The sequence below is a fragment of the Pieris napi genome, chromosome 5, assembly GCF_905475465.1.
Source record: "Pieris napi chromosome 5, ilPieNapi1.2, whole genome shotgun sequence".
NCBI lineage: Eukaryota > Metazoa > Arthropoda > Insecta > Lepidoptera > Pieridae > Pieris > Pieris napi.
The window spans coordinates 13,183,302-13,203,707 of record NC_062238.1 but is presented as its reverse complement, the minus strand read 5'-3'; the positions used below and the strand labels follow the sequence as shown (position 1 = coordinate 13,203,707).

The window sequence follows — 20,406 nt, the reverse complement described above, 5'->3', positions numbered from 1 at the left end:
TTGAGCGCAGCGACCGAATCAAGAAATTCCGTAACGAAAATAAACCTAACCCACGATGACGTAATGCTGGCCAACGCAATGGTACGCGTTAGAGCGGGACAGACTATATAGGCGTGTTAGTCTGAGTCTGGTAGATTGAATTAATATCAAAATATTATAAATAAATATAGATAATTGCATAAGTTGATAAAAAAATGCTATGCAATAGCTTTACCGTGGCAGTCCCCGAGTGCCACACGTATTTTATGATTACCCATTGAGGTAATAATAATTGTACCAAAGATATTGTGAAGCTGGCGGTTGACAGCGGGTTCTAAGCGACCTATTTAAAGGTTGGAGTCCGTATCACCATTGGAGGGTTCTATGACTGTCAAGGAGTAACGGATTTGGGGCACAATTTAAGTACAAAGATAGTTCAATGAAATCGATATGTTTAAGTGTATTTACATTAAGTACGCATTCATCACATTAAAGTAAAATTTTCGACACAAGTATACATTTGGGGCCAATCTCGATAAAGAAATCATCCAAAATATTATATTAACAATATAATATAAGACACGGATCTTAATTCTCTGACCTGACGACGTTATCTTTAAATTTTTAGAAGTCACCCCCAAATGTATACAGGCCTCGAACGAGATATGTGAATTATAAATAACTAAATTATTTACAGCGAAATAGAAACATTCAGTCTTAGTTTTAAAATCTATTCAAGTTATCCGTCTTTTCAGAAGTTTGTTAGTTTAATAAGATCAAGCCGGACTCTTTTATTTCACTTTTGATACCAGAAAATCACATCACACGTGTACAGGCAAGAATGGCCACGAAACAAAATGTTCCTTTACAAAGTAGTTCATTCAATCGATTAACTTTTAAATTAGATTACCATAATCGAATTCTTTAGTAATTGGAATATAAAAAGGGGTGCCTATTTAACCTTTATCGCCTATAATTATAATTATAGCATCCTATATGACTTTCATGGTCGCTTCTGGAATATTTGAGTTTTCTTTTCACATTGAGATTCGTATCCAAACTATCAAACTACAGCCGATCTTAAATTATTTTTTTTTGTTTCTGAAATCTGATTTTTTTGAAGTGAAAACTTCTTTAGCGGCGTTGTACACTTTTTTGGAATGGGTAAAAAATGTTAAACTCGCGCCAGGACAAATTCGTAAGACGGATGTTTTTTTAAAGGATGATGAACCTTCGTGCTATATAGTTACGGTTTTGATTCATTTGTCTCTTTCCTCAGATACATTGATGCATGTGGAATTGGACCTTAAGTCAATACATCAAGGTTTAATTTTGCGAAACGTAGCTTTATTATTAACGACGGATGGATAGTAGACAGCTGGCGCGGCTGATACTATAATTAAAGCGATTCGTGCAATATTATTCCCTAACCATTCCAAAATATCAAAAATGCACAACGTTAATATTCAAGTTTTCACTTCTGCCGGCACTGCCGGAGTGCAAACTCAAAAATCCAGAATAGAAGCGGGGTAGTTCAATTATGTGCAGCCCGTTTTCCTTGCATATATCCCTCCCAGCGTTTCGCCGTGTTTATCAAAATCGGATCTGGGTCCAATCCTGCCAGAAGATACAACTGGTTGACGTGAGTCGCGTGATAGTCCCACCTGGCGATGTTGGGACTGACGCCTAAAGTGAAATGGCGCAAATCGTAGAAGCTCCCGCTGCCCGTGTCGAAGATGGGTAGCAGGGTTTTGAGGGAAAGCATACCGTCGTCGAACATCTTCTTGGCGAGTGAAATGGAGTTGTCTCCTTCGATCACGTGCAAGTCGTAGAGCCCGAGGAGGGTGTAGATGAAGCCGTTCAGCACGAACAGAGGCGGCTTCGTCGGGTATTCCTCGTACCTGAAAGGTAAACGTCTGTAATTAATAAACCGGGTTTTCCATTTAAATATACACACGAAAATGTAAGTGCGTGCTCCTGTTTCACCATGCCTCCTGCTGATAGAGGATAAATATTTATTTTTAATTTATTTTATTATTACTCAAGTGGAACATGGTGTAATGGTTGCCTTACAAACGTTGTGTAAAACAAAAAACTTGGCGATTAAAAAGAGTGGCGGAGTTTATTGCCAGTTCTTCTCTTCCGCTCTACACCCTTGATTTGAGAACTGGCAGTAAATGTAAAATTAGAAGCATTTAATGTATATTTCTTTTTTGACGTTCATACGTGTACATTGTGATACCTATATAAATAAATGATTTTATTTACTGGGTATAAGGAAGGGTCGGTCGGCAGTGGGGGGAGCTTACCAAACATATTTGTCCATCCACATGGCTTTGACTCCTCCAGCCGAGCTGGGCACGTCCAAGAGGTGCAGGGCGCGTTGGGCGGCTCGAAGATACGACACGTCTTTGCTGCGGTGGAAGGCTCGGGCCAGCACCGAGATGCCGTGTCCTTGGCTCATTGCCGAGTGCCTGGAAGGTTTTTAACAGTATTTATTTTGACACCAATACGATAAGGAAAATACACCAACTTACGAAACATAAAACGCTGTAAACAATTATTACTTGATTATACGTCAGAGATTATGTTATAAAAGAAGACTGTGTTTAAATATTGTAACTACTAATCGCGTTGAATCTGCGACATATAATAAATTGTAGGATGCATTGATCATTATAATACATTTAATATAAAAGGACTAACGCAGCCGCAGGAGAGTGACGCGTCGATGGCGTGATTGGTAAATCAGTTAACGTTTGTGTCCCGCGCTGCGAAAACTTTCCCCCATTCCCTAGTTTTATGCTCAAGAAGTTTGCCGGTATCTGAACCAAGATTACGACGTTTTTACGAAATAATGGTTCTCTTACTCATTGAGCCATTAATTTGAATTCAACACGTAAACGTCATCCGCTTGACCCAGTTAACAAAATGCAGGCGCCGGCGCAGAAACAAGTGCACTAATAAATAAGGATTTACGATGCGCGTGCGACATAACGGCCGAGTAATTGCTTGTGGTACCGACAGCTGAGTGGCAGGTCAAGTGGCATTAACGAAGCAATGTTTAGATGTTTAATTGCTATGACCACTTGACACTACATTTATTCACAATATACCCGTAGATAGATAAATAACACGATTTGTTCTGATTTCATTGAACTATTAAGAAAATATAACATTAAGAAGCATCAATTACGAATACGGGTCAATTCAAAAGTAATTTTTTCCGTGTTGTTCCCACGAGAATGTAAGTGCGTGATCCTATTTCACCATGCCTACTGCTGATAGAGGACAAATCATTGTTTTTTTATTTTTTTTAGTTAATTACTTAAAAATGTCATGTGGAACATGGTGTAATAGTTGCAGCTCCTTAGAAACATTTTGTAAAATAGAAAACTTGACGATTAAAACGAGTGGCGGAGAGTTTATTGTCAGTTCTTCTCTTCCGTTCTACGCCCTTGATTTGAGAACTGGCCGTAAATGTAAAATTAGAAGCATTTAATATGTATTTCTTTATTGACGTTCATAACTGTACATTGTGTTACCTAAATTTAAAAAAAGTGCATTTTTGAAATTATATAAAATAAATTAAGTATTCCATATTTGGCTATAGTTATTTGATTACGAATAAAAAAATATATACTCCTAAAATAAGAATACTGCCAGTTCTGAAATTAAGGGCTCAGAACGGGCAGTGTTTTTAATAGCCTACTTTTTTAATGAGTGTGTGAGTAAAAATACACATACATTTCTTTTTTCATGAAAAAAAAAACATTTTTAATAAACACCTCTTATGTATATCTATCCCACAGTACATGACCACGAAAACAACTCACCATCCAGCTCTGAGATCTGGCACTCGCGATGCCACACGCCTCCTGGCTCGGACGGGCCATCCGCCGCGCGCTCGCTGCGTACTCACGAGCCAACGGGCGGCCGCAAAGAAATGCGCCATGTGCTCACTTGTCGACACACGAATGTTGGCCGCACTGCCCTCGCCCATCAGAATTATACTGGATATCTGTCATTTGCATTTATATACATTGAAATTTATGATAGACATAATTTTAGTACTAGAAATAAAGATAAAATAGCTCAAACATCATTTATGGAGCATGTGTTAAATATTACCTTGTGATATATTTAAATTTTAGTTGATAAGAATGCTTGGAAACATGCTGGTCCTGCTCCATAGGACAATCATAGAGCCTGGACAAAATCTAATTGGTTGCTGATGTAATTTTACATATTTTTTATTCTATAATACTACAAACTGTAATTATTTTATTTTTATCTCTCACACTGTTTTATTGTTTTTTTTAAAACTCTTTAATGTATAATATTCTACGGTTTCCATATTTGCAAATATGTGAGGAACATGTATACCTACTAACAATACAATAATTGACCTAGCTGCATTGCTTAATTTGTAAGTAATACTTTGTGCCTATTTTAGTATAGTAGTTTTATTCTAGGAGTACATTGTCTTTACATATAATTATTTAACTAATGTATACAAAATATTGTAAAACCTATTTTAAAAGAGTAAGTGTGGAGTTTCTTGGCCATTCTTCTCCACACGTAACTACCTTTTGGAAGGGGCAACTAGAATCATCTTTATATTTTATTTGACGTTAAAAAGTGCCATTTTAGGTAGTCTAATTGAAATAAATGACTTGAATTCATAAGAGAATAGAGCAGTGTTGGCATAGTGGCTTCAGTGTGCGACTCTCATCTCTGAACATCAGCTTTTCACCAATGCACTTTCTATGTGCGCATTTAACAATCGCTCCAACGGAAACCTGCATGCTTTACCCAAAAAGTGGGCGTGAGTCGGGCACATGAGGCTGATCACCTACTGGCCTATTAGATTGTCAAATGATCATGAAACATACAGAAAACTGGCCCAACTCCTAAAAAGGTTGTAGCGCGACTCTTTTTTTTTTAAATTGGTTTAAAATTGTCTGTCCGCTAAAATATAGTGCGTTCAATTGTTGTTATCCCTTCAAAGAAATCAGTCAAAATAGAAATCATATCCATTTTTTTTATTAATTTAGATGTTAAACATTATAATTGATTTAAATATTGGGACTCATCTGTGCCTTTCGATCACAGCGTAAACACAATTCACCAGAAAGAGACGAAATAGTATTTTTTGTGTAATTAACTTACCTTAAATTTATTTCTAGGAGATTTCCTCTTCGCCTTATCAAGGAGCGCCCAGCCTTTCTGCATGTCCGTGACTAGATCGCGGGTGAGTCGCCGCCACTTGTGTTCTACACCGATACCGTAATATATGTGGTCATCCTAAAATCCCAGATTACATACAAAATTTCGTTCGTTGAAATATTGGGTCTTGGCTTATTTAACAGATTCCCGTAAAAGGTATAATAAGGATTATTTGCGTGAGACACTGTAATTGATATAAATTTAATAAAGTATGATATGTACGATACAAATAATATAAGAATTGACTTGTGTGTCGCGCCATTGTGTGTGGCAGAATATGCGAACTTAGATTGTACAACCTTACACATAAGACTTACCAATGCATAAATAAGCTGGAGACTGGTGACGTAATGCAAGTAGACGGTTTCTTTCTTATCTTTATTCTGCAAAACAACTGTCAAGGAGGAGTTAGGTTTCAAGCGCAAATCCAGACTTAGCACAAAGTCCTGGCTGATGTTAACCTTACACCACACTTGACTGGACGCCTGGTCAGACGTCGTAAATCGCAAAATATTCGATTTCAATTCCGTGTCGAATTCGCGGGATACAGTCGCGTCTGTGCTGACGATCCAGTTCCCCAAGTTTTTGTCTCCATCGTCGATTATCTTGACCCTCGGCTCGGGCTCCGTGAGATTCTTACTATAATGTGCGAGACCGTACTGGGCTATCTGAGTCGGGTAGAAGAAACCTTTGGGCTCCCATTGAGTGGACACGGGCACTCCCTCTATGCCGCTGATGCATTTGACCCGGTCCCGCACTTCTACGTTATAGTTCTCGAAGGTCGCGAACGTGCCGCGGGGATCGTATATCTTTTTTGGGTGATACACCTTGCTATAACTGTGCGACCATTCAAATCTTTCGACGCCGTCCGCTGGCGTTATTTTGCCGTATACCTAGAACAATAAAAAAAGAAACTATCAGATATTAAAGTTTACAAACTCTGGTGTAGAAAGGGAAATAATTCTGCTGTTACACAACTGCGAAACACGACCAGAAAATATGGCCGAGTCTGACTAAGACGATGTTAATGAGATATTTTGCAATTATGACTAATATATATGTATACGTAGTTAAATATACAATACAAGAGCAGTGTTGGCCTAGTGGCTTCAGCGGGCGACTCTTATCCTTGAGGTGGTAGGTTCGATCCCCGGCTGTGCACCCATGGACTTTCTTTCTATGTGCGCATTTAACATTCGCTCGAACGGTGAAGGAAAACATCGTGAAGAAACCGCCTTGCCTCATACCCAAAAAGTCGACGACGTGTGTCAGGCACAGGAGGCTGATCACCCACTGGCCTATTAGATTAAAAAATGATCATGAAACAGATTCAGAAATCTGAGGCCCAGAGGTTATAGCGCCACTGGTTTATTTTTTAAATATATAATACACATCGCCACTTCTTGAGAAATCCGCTACATTATCTTTTGACACCTCTTATCGTGTCATACTGAATTAAATAGACAATATATTTTTTAAATTATTTGTATTACATTCATGCAATCTCGACAACAATTCTACTGATTGGCCACTTTCCCAAATGTTTAAAAGCTCGCCCCGAGAGTCATAAAGGACTGCACTTGTTTATCCACAGTTCACCCAACTTTGCTAAAGAATTTTTATTATTAATTGATACAATATCTGGTTAATTAAGGAAATCGTAATCTTAAATTCGTTGATTAAATGGTTTATCAGGTTACGCTCGCATCCCATACAGTACTTCGGCATGAGATGGCTGAGATTCTGTTATCATAATGGTATATTGTAGTGAAATAAATTTTCAAACGCCACTATGCAATCTCTGTACTGTGGAAGAGTTAATAATGAAGCAACTATTTGGCAACGTTTACTTTAGCTAATTATGTGACGCGATGCAGATCCGTATAGAACATAATTAGTAACTCCAGTCCAAGTTTATAATTTCGTATTTACAGTCAAAACCGGTTATAACGACATTGAAGGGACCGTATAGTTGCCGACGTTATATCCGATAGTCGTTATAAGCAATGTCATATATTATATATACACAAGTATAGTTCATATGTATGTACAATACATACAAGTTATATTATCATAGTTATCTATCTAGAATAGGTAGGTATGGGTTATAATATGGTATGTTAATATTATAATATGTAAACGAGTCAAAAAAGAAACAAAAATATTTATTACGAAATAATTAGGTACAAAAGTAATCAGTCATTTTGGTCTGTTTTTTTTAGCCCAGTCTCAAATATTTTTTGTATTTTACGTTTCATACTCCTCAAGGTATGAGTATCACCAGTATCAAACTGTTCGTTAAAGGCAACAAATTTTTGCAAAATCGTTACAGCGTTAAGAGCCTCCGAAATCGTTGTTGGCTGAAACTGTTCGTTGGGAGAAAGTGCGTAGATAATAATATGCCTAAATATTCATTCAACTACTCTAAATAAGATTTAAAATCGTTTGTATTGTTTTGTTTTGCTGAGACAAGAAGCGGTTGGTCGTTATAGCAGATGAATATCGATAAAATTTCGTCGTTGTAAGCGATATGTCGCTGTATCCGATGTTGTTATAAGCGGTTTGTTTACTGAATAGTTTACTAGGGATTCGGACGGGACCGTACAATCTGGTTGTAATAACCGATAGGTCGTTGTAAACGATGTCGTTATAAACGGTTTTGACTGTAGTTTTATTATGTAGAACGTTTCTTATGTCAGTTAAAAATAACTATGTTCCAGGTGCCAATATTTGATTATAACAATAAATTTCAACTGATATTATGTAAGACTTTATACTTTTGGAAGAAAACTATATCTGTGTAGTGAAATAAATATATTGCTAATTAAATATACCCTTACCTCAAAATACTTGTGTATAAATGAGAAAGGGAGATAGACCTCGTCATGATCACGACGACACACCACCGAGTATTCCCCATTGATCAGGCACTCTATGTCCTCCTTATTATGCTTGGTCTGCTCCTCGTTTAGTATTGAACCTACTTTGAAATGAGTGGTGTTATATTTAACTTGTAATGTAAATTCTCCAATGGAATCATACAAAGTAACCTAGTAAAAAAATTAATATAACTTACTAGGTCTCAGTGTTATATCTGTGCAGCGACTCCAATACAGCATGACCAGTAGTGCTCCACCACAGAGTGCAGCTAGGCCCAAACGCATATTCCACCGCACCATCATCATTGCTACCTAAAAAGAGGGGATGCTTTTACAAACCATACTTTTGCTGAGCTCTTGGTATAGCACAGTTACATTTTTGTATAAATCTTTATAATATTTTTTAAAACAATGTATTTTCTCATAGGAATTGAGTCAAGGGCTACCCGGCCATATATACAATTAACTGATTAAACAGAAAAATTAAGTAAGCAAGCGTCGATGAAATACATTAACTACTTTAATTTAAATACTAATCAGTAATATCAAGAACATAATATATCTTTAAAAAATACATTGGGTACAGACGACAAAGATTTATCCTTAAACATACATTATTTATTATGTGTTTCCAAGAAACTGATACAACACATATAAATTTATACCTAACATAGTATGCAGTCATTACATGCAATACCTTATATGGCCACAAGACTAGTTGAGTTTGCACACTATTTGACGTCAATAAATTTTAAAACATACTTGAAAACAATTAAATACTATATTAATAGTACACTAGTTATCAAAAACCTCTATATATTAGGCATATAAATTTTAGTAATGTATACAGTACATACTCATACTGGAAGCATTTTAATATCATTTATTATGCATATTAAAAACAATATTGAAATATTTAGAAACATAACAATTCATTCATATATTTGGATTTCTTTCAAATAGTCGCCAATTCTATTGGTAAGTTTTTCCTTGTTAGAAAATATCTTTTTAAGTGAGTAATGAACATACTACATTTTTATATTTGTAGAAACAATTTATGTAGGTGTCACGATCAATGTTTGTTTATGTGGTAGATCATGTTTAGAACGAATCCCAACAGAAAACAAGGTTGTTATGTTTAGTATTTTAAGATCGTACTTATAAAGATTTAGATGTACTTACTTTTTACACAGCGGGCCATTCGTGAGAGCCAAAAATATATATTTTGTTCACATTGCGGTATCATATGGCACTAGATTATATGCGATTCAGTAACATAGTATTTCAATAGCTTTCGCTTTTCACACGATATTTAAACTATTAGAATTCTTTTAGACATACATTTAAAATATATCCTGTTCAACAATCTACATAATATACACTTTGCGTGATCATTTCAATTCACATACTATATAATTAGAATTAAAAAACAAGGAGTACAAAATAACGTTAGGAAAACGTCAAAGTTGTCATATGATTGTAGATTGAAGGGGCCAATTTAGACAGATGACACTAATTTTAGCTAATAGTATTCATGTAGTCTGTAATATGTCTGTGGATTTCGTCAGAAACTTGCCATGTGCTTTTGAATAATTTTTATAAATTAATATCTATTCGCTTTAATATTACAGTGTAAATAAAAGAATATTTTTATTTTTAGAAACTTTTATTATAATGTCAATACAAAATATATATTGTTGCAACCATAACTATGATAACTTCAATACTAACATGATAAATAACTCCCCCTAACTAGTATTTATATTACTTCCAATAAGCTTTATCCAAATAGATCATTGCTAGAAATAGTTTCAAAAAACCAATAAGGTTAAAAATGGCTTCAGATCAACAATAGTACTTGTACAAATAATAAGATTATAGTAACAGGATTATCTACATAGTAGTGTCATAATGCAAATGGCCTTACAATTTATTTTTACTCGCATATTTTATTTCAGAGATTTATATTTCCTCAATAAACTTTTTATTTAATTATTAATTCATACTAAACGTAAATAACGCTGTTGTTTTTCTCATAAATATTTATTTGTTCTTAATAGATTAAGGACTTTAACGAAAGTTTTGCTTGCTTAAAATCGTTCAAGTAAGCAAAATTACCTCGACTGCTAACAGTCTAGTTTGATTTTACAGTTCGTTATTCATTGTTTGCCTCCCAGGCATATAAATACCAACTTATCCTACTACCTTACAGTGCAATAGATGTAGTCAAAGCAGTTTGTGCAGGACAGTTTATTTTTTTAAGCGAATGTGATCCCTACAGTACAGGAATTGAGACGTAAATCGTTTGATGTATTTAGAAGATATAGTCAAAGTGTACACGTCGCATCCCAAGTCCATTGGTAGAAAGAGGTCAGTGTGCGTGCGAAGTGGGTCAGGGCGGATGCAGTGAGGCTCGGGAGGCGTCGGGCGCACTCGTGGGTGGTCGGGGACGCAGGCGCGGGAAGCACATCGATCGCCGCCCACGCGGCGCTGCGCCCAAGTGCTCCGCGAGTCGTGACGCGAGTCCCGGGCTGTGCCCCTCGAAGATGGCGGCGTGAGCGCGCGCCCGCGGCCCCGCGGTCATGCCGCGATGGCCAGAGAGGTAACGTTCGTGTGTCCGGCGCCGCCGCTTACGTAACCACTGACACGCCCGGAGATGGTTAATATCAGGGTGGTAGCGAATCTGCTCGTGCTCGCCCGTGTTTGCTCGTGTCTGACCGTCCCTCCCCGCCCTTGTGTAGTGCTAGTGCAGTGATGCCAGGACTATGTGCCGCAGTTGTCCGCCCCGTCATGCGCGCTTTTCTTTCCTCGTCCCAATTTAGTGCACATGTGCACAGCAGTAGAAAAAAGCTTAACAACTATCTTTAAATATAATAAACTACTGAGGTTTATTCATTAAGATTTTAATACAAAAGATAAACCAATATATTCAACGCATATGTGTTAAAAATAAGCAGATATTATATTGATTTTAACATAGTAACGAAATAGAATACCCAACGTTACTTGAACAATAATTTATATGAAAATGTATCGACCGATGCGTGAAAATAAAACTGGAAGTTCGTAGCAGATATGTAGCGCTTAGCGTAGCGTCTAACATGATTTTAATATTAGGGGGGATAATAAAGATGTGTGTTCTTGTTCGTGATATTTGTTTTAGGTTCTATTTGCGAAAACGCTTTATAACATTTTTCAGCAATTGTAAATTTTGAAATCGTTAAAAATTTATCAATATTACCTTACATAAAGGCAAGGTGTTTAAGGAAGGTAGGAAATCTGAACGTATATACAATGAAACAACTTTATATATTATAATAATATTTGAAAATTTTTAGGTTATTTAAATACTTTAATTGATTTATTTTACAATTAACCACATTTTAATTTACTGTCACATTTCCCATTATTATGAAGAATCATTGGACAATAATGTTTATTATGCCGCTGGTTTATTAAGTAAAAGTTATTACGCCAAACGTCAAAAACTGTCACAAGATGACATTAGCGAATTGTCACGTGACCATGTCTCAAATGTTCTGAGATAAATTAATGCCAATTTAACATGCATTATAAACGGAGATTTATTTCTTAAAAGAGTAAAGACTCATTATTATTTGTCGGATGCTTTTCAGGCCAAGAAGTGTTACAATCTTTAGGTTTGTTTCTTCATTTGTAAGTTTCGTTTTCTACACGTACGGGTACCTGAAGATGCCTATATTCTAGATAAAATAAAGTTTCGAATATATTCACTTGCCTAATTTACATTTACATTTTTTTTCATTTGTGACTGGTGCTGTTTAGTTTTTTGATGCTTAGAATAGAAGTCTCAAATTTATAAAAGCTAAAGATAACGTAGGGTTAATATGTTGTGGGTAGGGGTCCCTTGCACCTCACGGACCGACCCCCACACTCCTTGCGTCACTTTTAAAAGTTGCCCCGGCGCTGGGGTCTGTAAATTGGATTTCTGAACAATAAAAAAAAACATAAATGGCTAATATTTTGTAATGTCAACTATTCAATAAATTATACGATTTCAGACTCCCAATAATTTACTAACATATATTTTTTTTATATTTCTCTGCACAAAGACACGATTTAACATTACGATCTACCCTACCTTAAGACTAATAAGTCATTTAAAACTAACCATTCATTTACTAAAAAAGATATTTGACATAAGAAAGTGTCCAATAACACTACTTACCGTCTCTATTAAAGAGAAGACACTCTGTTCTTGTGTACTAGATACTAATTAAAATGTGTGATTTACTAAAAGAAATTATATTAAATTTAATGTTGACATCACAAAAGCTTTAATTATTTTAACATTATAATAATAAAAATGGCTTATTTAGATGTGCAAAACTTGCTTAAATTTTATTTTATCTAGAATTGATGAAGCAAGACGTAATGATTTTATTATAAATTAAAAATTAACAACAACATTTGGAGAACCAGATGATTATTTAAAAATTTTAAAATTCACGTATTCACAAAGTCAAACATCCAAAAAGAAAAGTAAAGTGGTGTTGTTTTTTTTAAATAAGATAGACGATGTAATATTAAATGAAAACTTCTTAATTACACACATTCCTTTTCCTAGAAGCAAATACTCTTGTCGAAAAACTTGCTAAAAGGAGCTGCATTTCGCCAAATAAATGAAATGGTATGTTTAATTAAGAGTGATATAGGTGGAAAATGTGAAAATTCTTTAAGGACAGCTGACAGATCGGGCGGCCTCATTACTTCAGCTTCAGACTTTAATATCTTGGTATTTCGTAACTCCTCTTCAATGGTTTAAAACTATTTTAGTAATAACGTACATCTTTTCCTTTATACAAAAATATCTTTTACGGTTTACTCGCATTATAGGGCTTTCAGAAATTCTTGTAGTTGAATTAAAATTAATAGTGTTTGTTTTTTATCTAATATATAAAATTCTCGTGTCGCGGTGTTTGTAGTTAAACTCCTCCGAAACGGCTTGACCGATTCTCATGAAATTTTGTGTGTATATTGGGTATGTCTGAGAATCGGACAACATCTATTTTTCATCCCCCTAAATGTTAAGGGTAGGTAGTCCTAAATTTTTATTTTTTTTTTATTTTTAGACAAAAAAATTATTTTTTATTTTTTCATGATACAGCATTAAAAAATACATACAACCGCTAATTTTCACCCCTCTACGATCAACCCCTATTTTTGATTATAAATGATATACATGGCAAAACGACGTTTGTCAGGTCAGCTAGTTACTATTATAAAAATAAGATGGCGCGTCGGTAGCCTTAACTTTATTCTACATAATATTTGAAAAACAATTACAGAAAAGCATATTATTTCTACTAAAATATATGCTGTGCAAAGCAAGCTTGTATTGTTACTGTGGAAGCTATTCACTTGCTTATACTATTGACTTAAAATTATTTATAAGAATAATGTTTCTTCGTAACTGTCAACCAAAACCAGGTATTACAATAATTGTACCTATTATTGAAAACGCTTATTCCAAAAGTACACTATTATTGCAATTTGCAGAAAAATACGATACAAATATGTCTAATTAAACATTGTTATGCATCATAGAGAAATTCTATAAATAATCTAAGATTATCAATAAATATTTGCGTGGTAACATCGAAATGAAAATTTGCCATAGAAATTCAGTCTTTCAATGAAAAATGCGGATTTAAAATTTAAATTACTAACAATTAATCAAATCACTATTATGCCAGAATAGTGTCTTAAATTATGAGCGTAGAAATTCAGTAATAAACTAAGTTTGCGTCAAGCTAGTTTTTCTTCATTAAAATATTAATTAATGATTGTGTTACATAAATATTTTCCTCTTCAGTCAATTTAATACACCCAGTTTGAAAATCGAGACCACTTACGAAAAACGTTGTTTGGCAGACTCGTATGGGTTCACGTCGTTTAAGTTTTTAATACACTCGTGTTTCTAAAATGCATTTATTAATTAAAATGAATAATTCAATTTCAAAAAATATATATATTCGTTTTTATCTTCTAATAATACAAATTCGTTACACTGTCTACAGTGTGTCGCAGCTTCTCGCAAACAGCTCCATGCAATGTCAATATCGTATAATATCATCTAAATGGGCGAATATATTATACGAATATTTATCTTTAACACAATATCGAAGCAAGGAAAAAGTTATGTTAAAATAAACGCTACCTACTTTGTGTATGAATTGGTCAATGTAAACGTGAAGTTGCGAGCTCCGATCGTGGGCGTAGTATAAGTGCTTTTTAATATCCTCGGAAAACCGAAAAGTGCATCATTGGTGTTGTTAATTTCGAAGATGTTACGGCATCGGACCGGCGCTGCAGTGCGGGTCTGAGGGTCGGTGGGGGTGAGGGGAAGGGGCGAGGGGCACACCTCACCCCCGCCCAGGAGGCCGCGACCCGGTCATGAGTCAGTCCTGCCAACTAAGCGCTTACAGCGGTAAATTTACTTGTTTCGCTTCCAAAACTACATTTTTAAAATGTCATACTTTTCTTACATTATAAACTCTATTCATAACTTTACTAATTTGCATAAAACAACAATAGATGTTTATTTTTAGAAAATTAAACGGGTACGAAAATTCCTCTAGTCTTACGAATAGGTTAAAAAGCATTTTAACTGTGCTAAGTATAACGCTTTAGAATAATGTTAAAGAATCTTCTAAGCCATGTTAGCGCTATTTAAAGCGGTAGCAGCGCCATTTCGTAGCTGAGTTGGCTGTAGTGTCAGGAGTTACGATTCGCGAGGCATTAGAGCCGCCGCGGCGCTCGCCGGCGCAACGCGCCGATCAAATCTACTTAACCTCTAAAACTAATTATATTACATACGCATTTAATAGAATTCTATTTAGCCGCGTGAGAATGTAATTGGATTACCGAAGCGTGGATTATTACGTAAAGTTGTGGAGTGCCAATGATTAGTTTAACTCAGAGGTGACAAAATATTATAAATATTATTTACGTGTGTATTACTTATTATAGGAATACAATTGAACGTTGCGCTTTTCCATATGATGGACAATAAATTTGCGTTTCTTATTTTGTGATAGAAATTCGTCTCAAATATTAACTGACTGAAAAACAAAATGTTTAAACTGAGAAATAATTTTTGTCTTTCAATTGATACGTTAATATTTTTATATTGTTTTACTTTAAAGGATAGACATTTAAGTGGACTTTGAGTGAAGTGAGTGCCATCAATATGATTGTCGAAATACAAGAGGTAATTTTAGTGATCATTACCTTAGCTGCATCCTCATCGCTCATTCCGTCAAATAATTTGCTCATTTCCCACCGATCCGAAAGCATTAAACTTGGAATGACAATATTTCTTTCACGAAACATCCACGACAACTCCAAATGCAGTAATTTTTGTTTTGCTTCAGAGATTCGATCTAAATGTGTATAGGGTTTTAAAACATTATATTATATTGACGCACAAATTTTAAAACAAATTGAGAATTTAAAAAGCCTAATTAAAGTATGAGTGGTGGGTTAGTAATACCAAATAGTGGGAACGTTTATATTAAAGATCGTGCAAGAGTCAGTAGGTCAACGCACAGTGCGTGCAGGGGCGTGTCAGTGAGTGGGACGAGTGCGGGGCGCGGGGGCGAGATAGGCAGCTCGGGCGTTGCACCCAGTGCAGTCTTGCAGCCTTGCAGGATGTGGACGCCGGCCCGTCGTAGCCCCTACACCCCGTAGCCGCTACGCTGTATCGCGTAGCGCGAGCATGATTTTCAGTTATTGCTTTGTAGCTTATGACCATTCATCGAACATTTTAATAAAAACCTGACATGTTATACGATACCTGTAAATATATAGTCCTACAAATAATTTACTAATTCGAGTTGTTGTTATCATTCATTAAGGTGGTCTGTTTTTAAACTTATGGCTGGCTTTTCTGAAGCTAGAGTGTGAAGAAAGGTGTAATACCTCGTAAACATTAATTACGTACTTATAACTTACCTAGCTAATCAATCTATGTATACTTTTTAAGCCGCTGTTTTTTAGCTCTGAATAATTTGACGACAGATTCCATATTAACAAATTAGCACCACAAATCCTTATCCCTAACAAACACCGCCATGATTAGCAATACAACATATCGTTAATAGAAAAATGTTTGCAGGAGGTTAGAGGAAAGAGGCCTTTTAAGATATGGGACAGCTCCCGAAATGTAAGGAAGGGGCTGGTCGTAACAAGTTTTGAAGAATTAATACACAGAGGTTAGTAATTATAAAACTAAAATCCATTTTGTGTGAAGAATTGACTATTGGAGTTATTATTTATATTAACTTAGAAGCTATTCAACTTCTTGACACCATGGGCCTAGTGAGAGGACTGAATCCTTTTAAATTAATTTTATTAATGATTTAGTTTTAGTGCACCGTTAGTCTTAAGTGTTAAACAGTGGTAAGTGAAAAAGTAGAACACAAGATCAGCGTGTCATCCCTTTAATAGAGACTGTAAGTAGTGTTATTGGGCACTTTCTTATGTTAAATATCCTTATTAATAGTAAATTAGGTTTGACTTAAATTACTTATTAGTCTTAAGTTAGTCTAGTCTACATGTATTAAAAAAAACTATATTAACTTTGACAGTAACAGCTCATTGAAGGGATATCTTGCAGGTTATAAACCAACCTATTAAAATATACATCATTTTGGGAATAACGTAGTTTTGACTTCTATTGCTATTCAAACTTGAAATAGAATATTTGGTAGCTCATTTAATTAATATTTGTATATGGAATTAAAATATATAGGAAATTAAGGAATGAGTATTAAAAACCAGAGTTTATTATTATCACTATTCATTTGCTCAGTATCGAGGAGTGATGGTATCAGCTCAATTAGGCGCTCGTGTATCTAACACCTTCGATTAGGGCTGACTCAAGTAAACAGTTTACAGCGGGTCAATGGGATTTGTCACGGCTCACGGTTGCACGCTTGACCCGTTTTCTAGGCCTAGGGGCTCGCCTTGGTCAGTGTAGCTCCGTACTGCGCACTAAATTAACGTTTGTAATATAATATTGAATATTTAAAAGTGTAAGCTGTGTGTGAGAAGTTTTTGGTAGCAATTTATGTTTATTCAGAACTTCATTTTCATTTGTGGTTGCGGTTTTAAGGAAGGAGGAGATTACAAAAAATATTTCTACTATATAAGTGAGCTTTGTTGGTTCCAGGAAAGGAAAAGCTCTCGGTAGCAGCGGGTGAGCCGGTGCGGCTAGTGTTGGAGAGCGACGGTACGCAGGTTGAGGACGGAGAATACTGGCGAACCCTTCCTCCTAATACTGTGCTGCTTCTTCTACGGCCCGGCGAGCGCTGGTATCCCACTGGTGTCGACGTTATTAAGGCTGGTCAGTTGATTACCTTTACAGATTAAGCCGCTGTCACAATTTTCGGACATATTTTAATTATAATAAAAACTTCAAACTTTCATAGCGACTTCATCTCTTTTCAGCCATATCTGCAATACCGAAAATAGTATGCGAGACGATCCACGCGCTCGAGTTACACGATGAGACCCCTTCATGGAAAATCATGGACAACAAAGGGCGCGTCACCGTCGTGCTGCACTGGGACCAGCGGCCGCAGGCATCGCCGGCCGCGCGTTCACCCAGCCGTCAGGTCAAGCCTGACAGGCGTCCTTCGCTCGTTATCCAGACGTCTGTGGATCGGCCTCAGCCGCCGCCACCCCACATAACCGTGGTTAACCATGACGAGCCAGGGCCGGCGAGACCCCGTCTGGCGCGCGCAGGTTCCTCCCTCGACCATCATGTGCACACGGCCGAGTGCCGGGCTGCCCCACCGGCACACGCTCCGCGGCCTGCCGCCGACGAGTGCGACTTCCATTGCTGCGCGCTGCACGAGGAGGGCCGCCGTATCGCGGTGCACAAAAGTGTCGCCACCTCGCCCATCCAGGACGCTCAGCCGCGTGCCTCGCCGCAGGGCCGACCCAAAGGTCACGTGCGCTTTTTAGACGCAGAATCGGCTCGCCGCGGCGATCGGGACTCATCCGAGAGCGAGACGGAGAACACTCTCGTAGAGGACGAGGCCGTCACGTCCGAGAAATTTCTCCTCCTCATAGACCAGCTGAGCGTCGACCAGAAGCGGCACCTGACGATCAAAGATATAGGTATCATTTTAGAGCGGCTGAGCTCAAAAATTTTAGACGTGGAGCGGTTAGACAGGGAATCGGAGTCCGACGACTGCTACAATTGGACGATCAAAGCGACGATAAGAGGGGACGCGCTGCGCGAGCTCGGTGTCATTTATAACGGTAATTACTACGCGATTAGCGAGCACCCCGGCTACCGGGAGGAGAACGAGGAAGCGGGAGACGAGGGTGAAGAAGAAGAAGAAGAAGATCGACTCTGATCGGGCCTGTGCGGCGCCGCCGTGCCCGCCGCCGCCGCGCTTCGCCTGGCGCTGTGCCGCGTCGCCGCGCGCTGACCGCCGCACGTCCATCTCACTGCAACCGCACCACACCGCCCGCCGCCGTACGACAGCGAGACAGCACCGAACATAACACGGTCGATCACCTCAAGGTACAAGGCTACTGAGGACTCGTTAATTCTATTAAGAGTGAAAAATCGTAAAGCAGCGAAATCCCGGGGTGTGTTTTAGAAACCAGCGACGAATCGATTTGAAACATGTAGTTTGAAACATGCAGACACATAGAGACTTTTATGAAATTTTGCCGCGGGTGCTTCGCGTCGCCGCCTCGAGACAGGCGGCGCGAGGCAACGAGGCCTAGTTTAATAGTGAAATTAATATAAGTAAAACTGACTTCCTATCGATTTCTAAGATGAATTAATCGTGGCAGCCGGACCCCGGCCAGCCGTATGTAGTTAATGTACACATATAATACGTCGACAGCAGACATGGTAACAGCACAAATATGGATATCATCGACATTGTTTTCGATATATAATTAGATATGTAATAAATTATACACGATTTAGCAAGTACTCAAGAAATTAAATTTCATACATATGAATATTATCAATTGGGAATTACCTGAATCGGTCTCCTACTTTCCGACAGTATACCTCGGTTCGTCGTTACGTTCGTATCTAACAGCCATAGATTGGAATTTTAATTTGAATTTGGCCTAAGCATTCTGCCGTAAAGACTCGTTTTACGTTACGGTTTAATTACCCAAATCATTCATCCGCATTTATACTTGAAATAAAAAAAAAACAATAAATATAGCAAACTAGACTATTATACACAACAATCGTAATTGGTATAGGAAATTAATTGTAACTGGCTAAGGCGAATAACGTTGCTCATAATATAAAATTCGTTTGCGTGATTGCGAGCGAATGCGATTGAACGTTGTATCTGAGTCGATAAAGGAATAGCAAGCGTTTCAAAGAGTGAGTTTAGAGAATACGATAGATAAAATAAATTATACTAATCAATAAAATTACAATGTTATAAAAGAGGTTGTAATAAAATACGATAGAACCGCAAGCGCATCTACTTATCGTGCCGAATCGACACTTGTTAGCAGTAAGTCGGATCTTGTACCTAGCTCTATAATTGTAGTAGGTATTATTGTAACGTTTTTAATTTTTGTATAGTACAGTCATAAATCACTGTTGTATGATATAATAAGTTTTACAGTCGCGCCGTGCCCGGACCGTTATAAATTGTATAGTTATTTAAGATTAACATTAATAATATGATATTATGTATAAGTACAGGTCACTAGCACACGTACGAATGGTCAGAATGTCACGTTCACTCATTATATTTTGTAATTATTGTGTACTAAGCCTGTACCTTTTTGAATGGGTTTTTTCTTTATTTATATTATCAGACCCGTGAAAATTGCTTCTGTATTATAAACTTAGTTATAATAATTGTAGTTTAGATTCGTTGCGTATTAATTCTCGTTGCTGATGGTCACAGACTACTTTGTTCACAAAGCAATAAAAAATTTTGTTAAGTTAAAAAAGTTTATCCCTTTAAAACTTTAATTCAATTGTTTAATATTTATACTAACACGCCACATAATTAATAAATTGATGTATTAAGTTATATAGGGTTTTTCAACAAGAACTTTGTTTTCTAAAACAAAATAAAACAAAGAATTTAGAGGAAAATGAATAAAATTTTTATTGTATTACAAAGAGAAAAGTTTGGCAATTATGAATGAAAAATGATATCTGGCAAATGTCCACCACGACCACGCTGACAGATGTTGATTCTTTCACCAAAATTTTTAATCACTTTTTGGCAAAATGGAGGGTCTATTTCGTTAATGACATCACGGATTT

The 20,406-nt window shown here is 36.8% G+C and overlaps 2 protein-coding genes across 7 annotated transcripts; one reads left to right on the top strand and one right to left on the bottom strand.

The window, feature by feature from the left end:
• Positions 1 to 1,495: 1,495 nt before the first annotated feature.
• LOC125049785 (D-glucuronyl C5-epimerase) lies at positions 1,496 to 9,559 on the bottom strand. 2 transcript variants are annotated; one of them, XM_047649237.1, is made up of 8 exons: positions 9,270 to 9,559; positions 8,285 to 8,399; positions 8,049 to 8,191; positions 5,526 to 6,101; positions 5,152 to 5,286; positions 3,816 to 4,000; positions 2,289 to 2,453; positions 1,496 to 1,880 (listed from the first exon to the last, which is right to left on the bottom strand). In XM_047649237.1, exons 2-8 carry the CDS (start codon positions 8,391 to 8,393, stop codon positions 1,514 to 1,516), a joined length of 1,680 nt encoding a protein of 559 aa, XP_047505193.1. In that variant the 5' UTR covers positions 8,394 to 8,399; positions 9,270 to 9,559; the 3' UTR covers positions 1,496 to 1,513. The 2 variants fall into 2 exon arrangements, with proteins under 2 accessions (XP_047505193.1, XP_047505194.1); XM_047649238.1 differs by having other exon boundaries at positions 8,049 to 8,188.
• A 1,025-nt stretch (positions 9,560 to 10,584) lies between these two features.
• Positions 10,585 to 20,152, top strand: LOC125049667. Of its 5 annotated transcripts, none has more exons than XM_047649069.1 (5): positions 10,585 to 10,689; positions 15,275 to 15,339; positions 16,246 to 16,342; positions 17,302 to 17,475; positions 17,580 to 20,152. In XM_047649069.1, exons 2-5 carry the CDS (start codon positions 15,319 to 15,321, stop codon positions 18,494 to 18,496), a joined length of 1,209 nt encoding a protein of 402 aa, XP_047505025.1. In that variant the 5' UTR covers positions 10,585 to 10,689; positions 15,275 to 15,318; the 3' UTR covers positions 18,497 to 20,152. The 5 variants fall into 5 exon arrangements, with proteins under 5 accessions (XP_047505025.1, XP_047505026.1, XP_047505023.1 ...); XM_047649067.1 differs by having other exon boundaries at positions 10,604 to 10,689; positions 15,167 to 15,339; XM_047649068.1 differs by lacking the exon at positions 10,585 to 10,689 and adding an exon at positions 14,569 to 15,050.
• The last annotated feature ends 254 nt before the right edge of the window (positions 20,153 to 20,406 follow it).

Excerpts from the sequence above, each read along its gene's own strand:
- LOC125049785 (XM_047649237.1), bottom strand. The coding sequence starts at position 8,393 with ATGATGATGGTGCGGTGGAATATGCGTTTGGGCCTAGCTGCACTCTGT. Across the intron at positions 8,192-8,284 it reads AGATATAACACTGAGACCTA|TAGGTTCAATACTAAACGAG; the intron begins GTAAGTTATATT and ends CTCATTTCAAAG. Across the intron at positions 4,001-5,151 it reads CTCCTAGAAATAAATTTAAG|ATATCCAGTATAATTCTGAT; the intron begins GTAAGTTAATTA and ends TGCAAATGACAG.
- LOC125049667 (XM_047649069.1), top strand. The coding sequence starts at position 15,319 with ATGATTGTCGAAATACAAGAG. Across the intron at positions 15,340-16,245 it reads TGATTGTCGAAATACAAGAG|GAGGTTAGAGGAAAGAGGCC; the intron begins GTAATTTTAGTG and ends AAATGTTTGCAG. Across the intron at positions 16,343-17,301 it reads TGAAGAATTAATACACAGAG|GAAAGGAAAAGCTCTCGGTA; the intron begins GTTAGTAATTAT and ends TGTTGGTTCCAG.